The sequence below is a fragment of the Lutra lutra genome, chromosome 8 (assembly GCF_902655055.1).
Source record: "Lutra lutra chromosome 8, mLutLut1.2, whole genome shotgun sequence".
NCBI classification, from domain to species: Eukaryota; Metazoa; Chordata; class Mammalia; order Carnivora; family Mustelidae; genus Lutra; species Lutra lutra.
In genome coordinates this window covers 35547117-35561226 of record NC_062285.1, presented here as the reverse complement: position 1 = coordinate 35561226, position 14110 = coordinate 35547117, and the positions used below count along the sequence as shown (strand labels likewise).

General features: G+C 37.7%; 1 protein-coding gene across 5 annotated transcripts in view; it reads left to right on the top strand.

Annotated features, from left to right (window-relative positions):
* The window catches only part of LOC125107250 (cat eye syndrome critical region protein 2), a 180147-nt gene that overhangs the window by 143129 nt on the left and 22908 nt on the right, over positions 1 to 14110 (top strand). For 4 of the 5 annotated variants that reach the window (XM_047742160.1, XM_047742161.1, XM_047742158.1 and 1 more), the window contains exons 8-9: positions 2610 to 2693; positions 10715 to 10868. In XM_047742160.1, the coding sequence (XP_047598116.1) occupies positions 2610 to 2693; positions 10715 to 10868 (238 nt within the window). The remainder of the gene's footprint in view (positions 1 to 2609; positions 2694 to 10714; positions 10869 to 14110) is intronic. The other variant, XM_047742159.1, reaches the window with a different exon arrangement.

Here is a 14110-nt window from a genome sequence, read left to right as displayed (position 1 = left end):
TACATATTTTTATATGTCATATAAATATGTTAAGATCTCTCTGTTCCTGCAAGGAAAGAGTAAGTTTAGATGTCAGTACTCACCAGGATAAATTGAGATTTATTGTAACCTTAGCCAAATCCCAAGATAATAAAATTTTCCCTCCAAAATTTCAGGTATTATTACAAGTATTATAAGGTAGAAGTGGTAGGAGCAGTTGGAGGACTAGCCCTGTGTATTATTTCTTAAGTCAGTATATTGGAAGCATTCTGACAGGACCTTCATTTCAATAGACCAGCTTATCATAAATGATGTGCTTAAGGCAGTACAAACGTATTAGCTCTTCACAGTCTTTGCTGAACTTGGCATAGAACATTTAAGGTACATGTTCATCAGTAGTAAGTTGTAATGTTTTTACAAACTTCTTTGTGTCTGTTTTACTTGTTACAGTAATTACAGAATTAAATATTATGAAACCAGTAAAATATGAGCATAAATTTTTTTTTTTTTTTAGGTTTTATTTATTTATTTGACAGAGAGAGATCACAAGTAGACGGAAAGGCAGGCAGAGAGAGGGAGAGGGAAGCAGGCTCCCTGCTGATCAGAGAGCCTGATGCGGGACTTGATCCCAGGACCCTGAGATCATGACCTGAGCCGAAGGCAGCGGCTTAACCCACTGAGCCACCCAGGCGCCCCTAAATATTTCTTTAAAAAGAGAAAGATTTACTTGTTTAGAGAGAGTGTGTTGGGGGGAGGGGCAGAAGGAGAGGCACAAGCAGGCTCTGGCTGAGCAGGGAGCCCTACTGGGGACTCAGTCTCCCAACTCTGAGATCATGACCTGAGCTGAACTCAGGAGTCGACACAACCAACTGAGTCACCCAGGTGCCTTTCTGAATTTCTTTTTATTAGTAAAATGAAAGCTCTTACTTCACAGAAGTTTTTATGGGAATTAAACAAAAGAAACCTTGTCAGTATACCTGGCACAGTACTTAGTTACCAACAGGTACTTGGTCCTTCACACTATGGCTGTAGATAATTGATAACCTCAGTAGAAAACTACATCCATATTTCTTACCAAAGTAAATGTAAGTCCAAAGAAAGTTAAAACAGAAAAAATAAGTCTTGAGAGGTAGCAATAGTCCCCTAAACATTGAAATAATAAAAGAATCAGAAAACCTGTTCTGACCATATAAAAGTTAAGTTTTTTCAAACGAGGATGTAAGCTAGTAAAAGTATTTGTTGCTAATGTTATAAACTGTATTATTTAGATGGCTTACAAATACTAGATCTTTAACAAATGAATTGACTAAGAGTACAGATAATTCGCACAGGAGTATTTAGTAAAGTTGTAGGGAAACAAATGCACCTTCTATAGCAAGAATACCACTTTGCACATTAGTAACTTTTGTCTGATTTGGTGAAGTTTGGGGTCAAGTTGGTATTGGCCTTTCTCACTGCTCGTATGGTAAATTGCCACAATACTTTGGAGAGTTCCATGGTAAATTTTCACATTTGTTTAAAATTGAAGAGCTCTTCCTCTTGGGGACATGAAGTTCATAAAGGAGTTGCTTATAGACGTATTTGAGGAAATTACTGTGGTAGCTTTTGTGAAAAAGACTGTGACAGTTGGATTGCTTGCGTTTGTACGGAGGCCTAAGTCAATCTAACATGAGTGCTTTCTAAAGCTTCTCTTTAAATCTACCACAGTTGATTTGCAGTGTTTTTATGTTGTATAAACCACACCATTTTGTTGTTGCCTTTGTTTGTTTGTTTGTTCTGTGCTTTGTGTCTTTACCTCACTGATTCTTCAAGTCTCAAGACTTTGGATTGAGTGGTGCCAAAACCAAGCCTGGGTATTGCTGATACTGGTACTGAAGGCACAGAATTACTCAACAGCAAATCCTTTGCTGACCACCTCCATACAGGTCACAGTGGTGAAGCTGTGGGGCTTATTCCACAAAAATTCCAAAACTTACACTGACCTTAAATAATTGCTCTTGGATAATTTGTAAAACTCCTTTCGTGGAAAAACAAAACAAAAACAAAAAAAAATACCCTTTCTTGAAATGTCCTATAGTGATTGCCTTCAAGCTCTTAAATTTTCTCAGGCAAACTCTCTGATTGCTAGTCACTGAGTCTTTCTCCCCACTTCTGTCTTGCTATTTGGTTCTCAGTCTGGGCAGCTCCTCTCACTTCTCACTACTGCCACTGAACTGCCTTTTAAAGGGAGTTCTACCTCCAGCTGCTCATAATGCCCTCTCTCAGAGCCCATCCCTTCATCAGAAGGTGGTAAAACATGGCTTTCCCTTAATAATTTGAAACAAAACATTTTTTTTTAAATGTTTAAACAGTTAAGGGAGTTTCCTGCCAATGTTAAAGATTGGCAGAGGAGACCCTTCGTGTCTATCAGGGGGTTTTTGTTTTATTTTTTTTTTTAAGAGAATAAACTGGCTTGTTACTTGTGGAGTGGAATAGTCATTTTTACTGACTGTCCAAAGGATGCCTTTGGCTCTCATCTTCGGTAAAGCCATCACCTCTGTGCCTTAAAGGCCACTCTTCTGGCAGCAGCAGCAGTAGCTGAGAACACCCTAATCTGTCTTTTCCTTTCTTTTCCTCACTTCTAACTGTAGGGAAAGCGTCCACAGCGCACAAAGGCAGAGTTGCAACCTAGGTGGATGTCTCACCACCTGTCCGTCAAATCCATCAAGAGAGAGGTGAGTGTAGAGAGGAGTTCTCATTGTTCAAAAGGATGCTCCATTTTATTTCAGGTATTCCTTTTTTTCCTACTTTTTAATTTAACTCTGCCTCAATTTTTAAATCCCAGAACTTTATGGAGCATTCTTATATGTAAGATGCATTTTTAGAAAGGGAAAGGATTAAAAAGTACAACATGAGGTTTTGCTCTTTTGGATCTTACAGTTAATCTCCTGGGACGATAAGCATATCCATGTTAAATCTAGTATAAATGAGAAGGATAAATACTATAATAGATATATATGTAGTAGACCTTCATGAGTGCAAAGATGGAAGATACTAGTGGTTTGCAAAGAAAGGGGAGTTGGTACAAGCAGAGCTATATTTCTCCCGAACCTTGCAGGATGGCTAAGATTTTGGTGGTGGAAGAGTAATATACAAGAGTAATATAAACAAAGCACAGAGCCAGGTTAATATATCATATGGTCAAAGAACAGTGTATATTTGGATTTGTGTCTGGTATATAAGATATGTTGTAATATATAGTGGAATAAGATGCTGAAATAATCCGATTTTGGAGTTCCCTGACTATCAAGCTTATCTTCAATAAACAGGCAGTAGGGGGTGAGTTTATGTCATTAGATCTTTGTTTTAGGAAGGTACCTCTCTGGTTATACGATGATAAATGATTTTTAAGGAAAAACTGGAAAGTAAGAAATCAGTTAGTGAGCAGTATACTTGCAGCAGGAAAGTGCAGTAGAGTCCCTGCTGTTGGAAATGTGGGTCTAAAATGGAAGAGAGGATGGGGCAGGGTTGTGGCAGAAGAGGTCATTAGAGATGGTTGGTGTGAGAGTCAGGTTGCAAGAGGATGAGTAGTAAATAAAAGTTCTCATAGATTATCCTGTTGTGGTTTTGAGAAATATGACAATGAAAGAAAGCAAATCATGAAAAAGTAAAGAGGAAGCAGGATCGAGGAGAGCTTGTGGCAGTTTCTTTTTTTATAGTTGGAGATGTAACATAGACCTGAGCAATGTCCGTGAATGAGAAAGGGAATGCATGTGGCTGAGTCTTGTAAGATGATGTGCCTAAGAGACAGGGCCTTGCTAGGGAGTGAAGTTGCTTCCATTTCTCCGAAGTTAAAGACACAAACTTTTGATGGGACAGGAAAATATTAGGTGTTCACGTGGGATGTTCCTCTGTCCTCTTAAGGTAAATAGGGCATCAGGTGAGAGTGGAGATCTAATGAAGACACAATATTTGGGTCAACAACTAATGTATTATAAAATGGGTTTTCTAGCATTTTCATTTTATATTTTCATTTTGGGTGTTTTCATTTTGTAACTAGTTTAGAGTAGTTAAATGACATTAGCAACACACTTGGAGGAAGGGGCAGAATTGATACTTAGATTTACTAAGATTGAAAAATGGGCAAGATTGTAATGGAGTGAGGCCTATGGAACTGGATTGCAGGTGGTGCCATATTGGATGCTGGAAATCAGGTAGGAGAGGGAACTGAAGGAAGGAGCCAGGAAGAAGCGAGAGGTGGTGACAGTGGAAGTGCCTCACTACAATCTCTCCAGATCCGTCTTCCCATTCTGTGAAGATTCTAGAAGGCACCTCGTGCTCAGGGCCCTCAGTCTTTGAAGACCTCCATTTCCTGACTCCTCCTTTGCCAGAGGTTTTATTTATTGCTGTTTATCTCCCTTTCAAGTCCAGACTCCGTGCTGGCCAGTTCTCATATTCTCTATACTTTTCAACCTTTTAATCCTTTTAGCCTCATGTTTCATTGACTCTTACATAGTTTAGTGATCTTAGGAAGTATGGTGCCTTCTTAGTGCCTTGGAGTGATGTTTTCATGACTCTAAAATTGAAGTGACAGCATGACTCTTTATTACAGGGATCTTATTGTTCAGTGTATTCTACCTTGAGCCTGAAGAAAAGAAAAAATTAGTTTATAGGTTTTTATTTACTTAAATACATTTGCATTTATCATTTATTTCTCTTTTTCAGCCAATAGGTGTGTTCTTACCAGTAGATAAATTTGCCCAACACTTAATTACCTTTGGATTGACAATTCTGTAATGACTAACTTTAGTCTCCCCAGTCTCTTGTTTCCTATAACAGTTATTGGTAATTGGTATCCAGCCATAGTTCTCAAATGGTTTTCTAGTTCCTTTTGTTTGGTTGTATCCTCTCTACTTTTCTTCAGTACCGTGACAGTTAACACCTCCTTTAAAGTTCTCTTTCCTATTTTCTGTTCATTCCCCTGGACTGAGTCTTTAATGCCTTAGTGTCCATTTCAACTGCATAGTAATCTGAATACAGACCAAAAGGTTCTTCATGGCTGTAAGCAGAGCTTAGCCGCAGACACCAGAATTTCTCCTTTTCGTTATTCTTAGCAGCGTTTCTCTTTTTTTTTCTGTTGTCTTTATTTTTAGATAGAACTAACCATGGTATTGCAGAGATCGTGAGTATCTACTCTAATACCCAGTTATCCCAGAGAAAATTTAGATACAGCACGAGCTTTGTGCATTTGTTTAAGCAGCAGAAAATCTTCAGGCCATTAAAGCCTTATAGGCAGGGTACCTGACGTATATTGGTCACTCAGGGGTCCAACCTTTTTGCCTCAAAAAGTCTTTTAATTGTGACTCCTGGGGAAAATACGAGGGAAGGGAGGTAGGTAGTCTTTTTGAACCTCGGGATTAGGGCTGCATTGGCTATTTTTGTCAGGAGACTCTGGACATTACTGCTGCTAAGGAGCTCTTTGTGGTTGTATAGTCTCAAGTTTGCTACTAACATTGGCAGGGGTGCCAGGGTGTCTGGTGACCTGCCCTGGGTGAGGAGGGAGCATGGAAGGGGAGTCCTGGACACCACTTCAACCAGATTCTATTTATAATACTTCAGAGGATTTCTAAAGTAGTGTTTCTAATTAGCTTCTCATTAAAAACCCTCCTTGATTCTAGCAGGTCTCTTTCTTAATCTATAAAAGATTTAGATATCACCCGTTTTACAGCAAGAAAAAAAATTGCAGTGCCAAACAGTGTAAGAATTTTTTTATCTTCAGTTTTTTGTTTTGTTTTTGTTCATTTGGTTGTACTTGTTCTTTAAACTATTGAAGTTTAACACACCACCAAAAGTGTCTCAGGCAGTGAATCCTGTCTTTTAGTGATAATATGTTCTTTGACACTGGCTTTACCTAAGGTGTTGTACTGCTGGAAATGAGAATAGTAACTTGAAACACTCTCTTGATGCACTGCGTGGACTTTTTTTTTTTCCAGATGTATCTGATGCAATTTAGAGAATTCACATCAGATAAAATCAGCTGAAATTATAACACATGATGAAAGAGAACCACACACCAATTTACATTCCCACCAACAGTGCATGAAGTTTTCCTTTTGTCCACATCCTTGCCAACACTTGTTATTTCTTGTCTTTTTAATGATACCCAATCTAACTGGTGTGAAGCAATATCCTCTCACTGTGGTTTTGGTTTACATTTCGCTGATGATTAGAAATGTGGAGCACCGTTTCATGTACCTGTTGACCATCTGTGTGTCTTTGGAAAAATGTCTGTTCTGGTCCTCTGCCCATTTTTTTTTTAACGAGATTGGTTTTTTGCTATTGATTAGTTTTTTTAAGATGCTGTAAATTTAAGTTAGTCAATTACTGTATCTTAATGTTAATATTAATGTATTGGGGGGAGAAAAAAGCAACTAAATAGATATTATAGGACTCCATTTATGTGAAGTATCCAGAGCAAGTAAGTCCACACAGAGAGGAGATTGGTGGTTGCCAGGAGCTAGAGGAGTGGGGAGTAAGGACTGGCTGGTTAATGGGTTCAGCAGTTTCTTTTGGGGTGCTAAAAATGTTTTGCAACCTAGTGTAGGTGGTGGTTACACAACACTGTGAATGTACCAAATGCCACTGAGTTACACACTTCAAAGTTGTTAATTTTATTTGAATCTCACGTGAAGTTTTAACAAAAAACTATATGAGAGTAAGTTTTACATATTTTTTAATGGCGTTGGGCCTCTGATTTTACAGCAATTTTTACATCTATAGTTATCTTAAACTTTAAGATTCCTGCTTCATTGTTACTAAAATAAACTATTTGTAATCAATTTTTAGTACTTCATCCTAAAAATCAGCAGGTTCTAACCTTTGGGTACTTTAACATTTTTATTTTATTTTATTTTATTTTATTTTTTCAGTGTTCCAAGATTCGTTGTTTATGTACCACACCCAGTGCTCCATGCAGTTTGTGCCCTCCTTAATACCCACCACCAGGCTCACACATCATATTTTAATTTTAGACTTTTAACAGGGAACATATAGCAGAGGATGTAAAAAGTTAATAAAAACTAGATCAATTTAGGGGCACCTGGGTGGCTCAGTGGATTAAGTCCTCTGCATTCAGTTCAGGTCGTGATCTCAGAGTCCTGGGATTGAGCCCCACATAGGCCTCTCTGCTCAGCAGGGAGCCTGCTTCCTCCCTTGCTCTCTGCCTGCCTCTCTGCCTACTTGTGATCTCTGATCTCTGCCTGTCAAATAAGTAAATAAAATCTTTAAAAAAAAAAAAAACTAGATCATTTTAGAATATGCCATATTAGTTCATTTCTCCAGTTTAACTTGGGAAGAAACTGTTCTAAGTTCCGAAGAATTTATGTGCTCTTATAGAAAACTTGGGGGACTATATTAGAATACAGTGGAAGACACAGTAATCTCCCAACTCACAAATCCTTACTCCATTTTTACCTATTTGCTTCAGGCCCTCTCTCTATGCATTTATTACAAAACTGGCATCTTATTGAATATTATTTTTTCATCTGTGTTTTTCATTTAACATTGTGAGCATTTTCATATTTCATTAAAATTCCTCAGAACTACAACTTCTGTTGGGGCCCCTGGGTGGATCATTTGGTTGAGCATCCAGGTCTTGGTTTTGGCTCAGGTCGCCATCTCTTTGTGGTCAGGCTCCGTGCTCAGTGGGGGTCTGAGATTCTGTCTCCCTCTCCATCTGCGCCTCCTACTTGCTTGCACACTCACAACCCCCCCCCCCCCCGTATTTCTAAAATAAATAAATCTTTTAAAAAAATAATGACTTCTATTAGTTTTATAATGATGACTATATAATTTTACCTATTATTAAACATTTAGTGTATTTGTAAATTTTCACCATTTTAAATAATTTGACTCGAACCTACTTAGAGAAGTATCTTTGCCTTTCTATTTCATTTTTACAATAAAATCATAGAAGTGTAATTACTCTATTTAGGGTTATATATATATTATACACACACTCTCGCTCTCGCTCTCACTCTTTCTCTCTCTCTGTCCTCCAGGGGACCTGTGCTGCAACCAATTGATAGCATTCATTTTTACCACATCTTTACAAATGTATTACTTCATATCTTTCTCTAGTTTGTAAGTGAAAAGGGTATTTTACTTTTGTTTTTGAACATTAACAATGGGTTTTGTTTTTGTTTTAATATTTTTTTTATTTTTTTATAAACATACAATGTATTAGCCCCAGGGGTACAGGTCTGTGAATCGCCAGGTTTACACACTTCACAGCACTCACCATAGCACATACCTTCCCCAATGTCCATAATCCCACCACCCTCTCCCTACCCCCCCACCCCTCCCCACCCTCCCCACCCCGCAACCCTCAGTTTGTTTTATGAGATTAAGAGTCTGTTATGGTTTGTCTCCCTTGATCCCATCTGTTTCATTAACAGTGGTTTTTATCTTCTGTGAATTTTGTATTCATGTTCAGTCTTTTGTGGGTGGCTATTATTAACTGATTTGTGTTGGTTTTGGTTTTTGTTGTTTTGTTTTTTGGTTTTGTTTGTTTGTTTTGAGAGAGTGAGCATGTGTAAATGGGGGGGTGGGAACAGAAGGAAAGGGAGAATCATATGCAGGCTTCACGCCCAGCAGGGAACCCAACACAGGAGCACAACCCTGAGATCAAGACCTAAGCTGACACTTAACTGACTGAGCCGACCAGGCGCCCCTATTGTTAATTGATTTGTAAGATACCTTTACATATTAAGAATAATAAATTGTCCAGGTGCCTGAGTGGCTCAGTAGGTTAAGCCTCTGCCTTGGGCTCTGGTCATGGTCTCAGGGTCCTGGGATGGAGCCCTGCATCAGTCTCTCTGCTCAGCAGGGAGCCTGCTTCCCCCTGTGCCTCTCTGACTGCCTCTCTACCTACTTGTGATCTCTCTCTCTCTCTCTCTGTGTCAAATAAATAAATAAAATTTTAAAAAAAAGAATAAATTGTCATATTTGTTGCAATAATAATTATATAGATATTCTTAAGATTTATTTAATTATCTTTTTTTTTTCCTTTCCCCCCTTCCATTGACTTCAAACATGAAACACCACCCATGTTTATTTACAGATGACTCTGGTGACTTAATACTTCCATTTATAAGTTATTAGCTTGAATTTCTTTAGTCCTTATTAAAATGTTGACTCTACTTAATATCCCCTTGTACTGGTTGAAAGAAGAATATTCCACATGTTCTTACCTGCTGTCCTTTGGAGGGAGGGGCAAAATATACGTACATTATCTTACTATGTATGTGTAAATGACTTATGGCCTGTACACCTGTTTTTTTCTCTCTTTTTTGATTGCATCTGACATATATGTAGAAAACACTCCGATTTTATTCAGATGAAATAATACCTTTGACCAGGCCTACCTTTCCTCTGTCTCCTCCCCGTATCCTGCTGGGAGTCATTATACAACTGAAAGGGGCAAAGGCAGTTTGTTTTGGTTTATTACATAGTTCCATCATAACTTGTGAGCTGAGTAAAGGTGTTGCCAAAAAGTTGGAATAATGAAGGATTTGTGGGTTGGGGTTACTTGTGTGATGGAGAGAAGATACTTGACTAGTATTTAGGAGGCAAATCTAGAGATACATTCTTTAGAAGAATTTTCCTTAATGTCAGTAGCCTCCCCATTTCAGAAACAGTATCTAGCATATCGAAACTGCCTGCCCTGCTTGTAGGATAAAGATCTTAGGGAACTTTCTTTAGTTTTACAGTGTTAGATGTGTGATAATGGTTTTTTGTTTAATGGTTTATTTGGGTGTTTTGGGTTTGTGTTTTTTATTTGTTTGTTTTTCATTTTCATCTCATTTCAGGTTTTTACCTTGTAGTAACAAACTTTTAAACTCAGGCTCATAGAATTTGAAAGGTCAGGTGGCTTTCACATCAGCACAAAAGTCAAGGGAAGAAATGAAAATAAGTAATTTCAGCCCTAGCTTCACAATTCTGGTTTACAGAATGGCTCAGAACCAGTTATATTGGAAAGTATGCAGAGTAAAATAATAGGTTATGATAGTAATGGTCCTGTTGTCCTTTATCTTTGGTTAGATTTCTTGGGCAGTCACTTTCCCAGTGACCAACTGAAATCTTTATGTTAATGTCATTTGTGTGGGAAAACAAGGGAGAATGCTAGCCAGTCTTGAATAATTTTACAAATTTCTATGCAGTTGCCTTTTTCTTTTCTGTATCTTAAGGCAAAACGTGGCCCCTCCCACCAAACTCCCAGTTTTATTCATTGTTTTATTTGTAAAGTATAAATGTTAAGGTTTCAAAGTCTTGCACATTGGAATTGTGACCCTGGGTTCTTGTATCATTTTAAAATTTATTGAGATGAGAGTACTTTTTAAGATGTCACTTTTATTAAATATTAAATCTATAATAGCGGTGTCTCAACTTCCTCAGTTTCTCTTCTCTGGTCCAACATATTCATAGGATTACCTCCCAAAGACTACAAATTATGTAAATCATAGGGACCAAAACTTCTTAGCTTATTTCAAATTGCCATTGTTTTAATGTTAGTTATATATTCCCATACTTTTATTCTATAGATGATAAAATCGACTTGAGGTTATGATATAAACTCCCTACCTATCCAATACTATTTGTTGAATAGATTGAATTCAGTAAAAATTGGATCTTAGAGCAAAAAACTGATCTTACATTCTTGTGTATTGACTCTATACATTTAATTGGCTCTTTACAGGAGACCCCTGTGCTTAGCAGAATAGAAAAACAGAAGCGCAAAGAGGAGGAAGAAGAACGTCAAATTCTTCTCGCAGTGCAGAAGAAGGAGCAGGAGCAGATGTTAAAGGAAGAGAGAAAACGAGAGCTGGAGGAAAAGGTCAAGGCCGTAGAAGGTATGTGGGCTCTCTGAGCAGTACATGTGGTATGAGAATAGCCCTCCTCTGGCCAAAGCCAAATCAAACTAGGTTCTCTCCGACATCTAAGCTGCTACTGGCAATTTCTGTTTAAATAACTTGTTAATTGCACTCTTTCTTGTGTATTCTGCTGGATCCAATCTCATTGTATATGCAGTCCTTCTATAGCACCTGTATTTGTTATTCTTGGTGTTCCTGTCAGTCTTACTACTTATTGCCCTCATCTGTGTACATCCTGCATGTGAAATGGAAAAAAAATATTGAGGTATTAATGACATGTTTCATAGAAATAATTTTAACCACAATTGAAATGTGCTAAAGAAAAATCTTAAAAAATTTTTTAAGTATGGCACTATACGTATCAAGAGTACTACCATTAATTTTATTAGGGCAAATCATTTTTCTCAGACTTGGGTCTAGGTTTTGGTCTTGGTGTAATGAGATTTTTCTTTCCTTTGCAGTTAGTACAAAGGATAATAACTGTCCCTAGATGTATCAGATAGCAGTTGTGTTTATAAGCTAAACCTGATAAATAAATCATATGGTAACAGATCATCTGCTTAGTTGAATACAGACCAGTATTTATTTCTTTAAGTAAATTTACTGAAGTTTTAAATTTTTTTTTTAAGATTTTTATTTATTTATTTGACAGAGAGAGATCACAAGTAGGAAGAGAGGCAGGCAGAGAGAGAGGAACGGGGAAGCAGGCTCCCTGCTGAGCAGAGAGCCCGATGTGGGACTCGATCCCAGGAACCTGAGATCATGACCTGAGCCGAAGGCAGCGGCTTAACCCACTGAGCCACCCAGGCACCCCTGAAGTTTTAAATTGAATAAAACCACATAACCTGAATTTGACTTTTTAATGCAGTGTCTCAGTGCAAAATTTAAATAAATTTTGGCTGTAAAACTTAAAGGATTCTGCCTTATTGAGTGCTTTTTTGCCTCCCATTCCTAAGTGATGCCTTCTGTTTCTTCATAGGGTAACCCATTCCTACTGTGATCACTTCTTCATTATAAAACCCTTAGTGCATTTAATCTACAAATTTAGCCTGTGTGACAATATGTAGTATATCCTACTTATAAAGTGTTTCATGGCTTTCATTTCCAATGCTAGATTTAAATCCTCAGGACAGTAACTATGGCTTTAATTTTTGTAGTTTTTAAGGGGATTCTGTATTCTCAGTCTGGTTTTTATTTGCTGCACTGTTCTCATTTGACTTTTAGACTGACAGATTCAAAATTTATTTTTATGGTTTAGTTTCTCTACCTTGAAGATTAATAATACCTGTGTTATAGATTGTTCTTTAAGTCAACAAATATTTTTTGAGCACCCATTCTGTGCCAGGCTTTGTTCTAGGAATATAGATATTAAACAAAAGAAACTAATCCTTTCATGGGGCTTAAATTCCAGTGGTGGGAAGACAGAAGAAACAAATACTGTAGAATCACAGCTGGTGGTGAAAGATGGGAAGAAAAATAGGTTTAGAGATAAAGAGTGACGTGATATGGGTGGCATTTAGATAAGCTTGTCAAGAAAGCCCTTTCTGAATATGTGACATTTCATAATAAAGTGAACATATGAACATATGAACATCTGATGGGGGAATGGAGAGGAAATAGCAGGTGCACAGGCCCTGAGGAAGGAATATGCAGGGGGAGGCCAGTATGGACCAAAGTAAGCAAAGTAAGGGGAAAACGGGCAGGAAATGAGTTCGTAGAGGTAACCAGGGATCAGATCACTTAGGGCTATGCACACCTTGTTAGAAAGGTTAAATAAAAACGGGTAGTCCCTAGCACACAGCAAGCTCACAAATGATAGTTATCATGGGGAAAACGTAGAGGGAGTTTTTATAGACTGTAAAATAGTTACAGGAATAAATTTTTCCTGAATTTTTGGAAGGTAAGTAAAAAAGGCAGAAGCAATAATGGATTTTTTTCCCCCCTAGGATTTGTATTTATTGGGTGGGAGGAGCATAGGGAGAGGAAGATAGAAATTTGAGCATACTCTGCACTGATAATGTGTTAAGTACAAAAGGCACAAGCTACAAAGGGAGGGAGATTGATATGTTTGAGTACATGAATTGTTTAAAACTTACATATAACATAAACACCGTAATCAAAATGGAAAGACAAGTCAACGTAGAAGATAATTTTAACACATAACCAACAAAGACATATTCTCCAGATTCTTTAAAGCACTTCTCTAAATCCATTAGAAATGGAATAATCCAAAGGAAAAGGGCAAAGTATATAAGCAAGAAATTCACACAAGAGGATGCTAAATGGTCAGTAAACATGGAAATATGTTTAGTATCACTCCAGTCAGGAAAATGCAAATGAAAGCATCAAAATTCTTTATCAGTACTTCCCAATTTGGCAGAATTGCTAGTTTTATCATACTAAGTGAGTGTAACTCACACCACTAGTGAAAGAATAGCTGTACCCCTTTGGAAAGCACTGTGGCAGTTCCACTGCTGGGTGGGCGTCCCAGAGAACTCACACATGTGCACAAGAAGGCATGTCAAAAGACTTGTACTATAATACTATTTATAAGTTGCAAAAATCGCAACCAACTAGACAGAACTACTGTACTAAAGTTAATAAAGCAAAAATGTTAAAATCTGCCAGTTTGTTAGGTTCATGGATATTCATTAATTTAGTTATACTTTTCTTTAATCCTGAAATCATTTTTTAAAAAAAACAATATTGTAAGTCATTGATAGCATTTGACTAATTAAAGTAGAAATAGATTTAAGTTTATAAGTGAATAATGTAAAAATAACACAAGTCAAACAGAACTAGACGGAGAATAGTTAGCAGGGTCATGTCATGCTCCTAGCAGGGGACATATGTGGAGCCTGTCCCTCAGGGAAGAAAATAGAAGAGGTGTCCTGGCTTCTCCCTTCCATTTTTATGTCTTTCTGTCTGACAGTGCTCTTTATCTCCCTGCCTCTTTTCTTTACTCCTGACCTTCCGGTTCCCTGCTGGCACTGAATGTCCCATCAGGCTAGTAGTGGAATGCCAAGTGTGTTTCTCATGGCTATGGCTATGAGCCAGAAAAAAATCATCCCTGTCTTCCAGCTCCTTGCCAATTCCAGCTGGCATCTTTCCCTTGTTCCCAGCCAAATTTATGATTACCCCTTGCTTGGTAAGGGCCAGCTGCCAGTGGTGGGGTATATTGAAGAGCAAAGACAATTGGTGTGCAAGGATGCCTTTGTAAA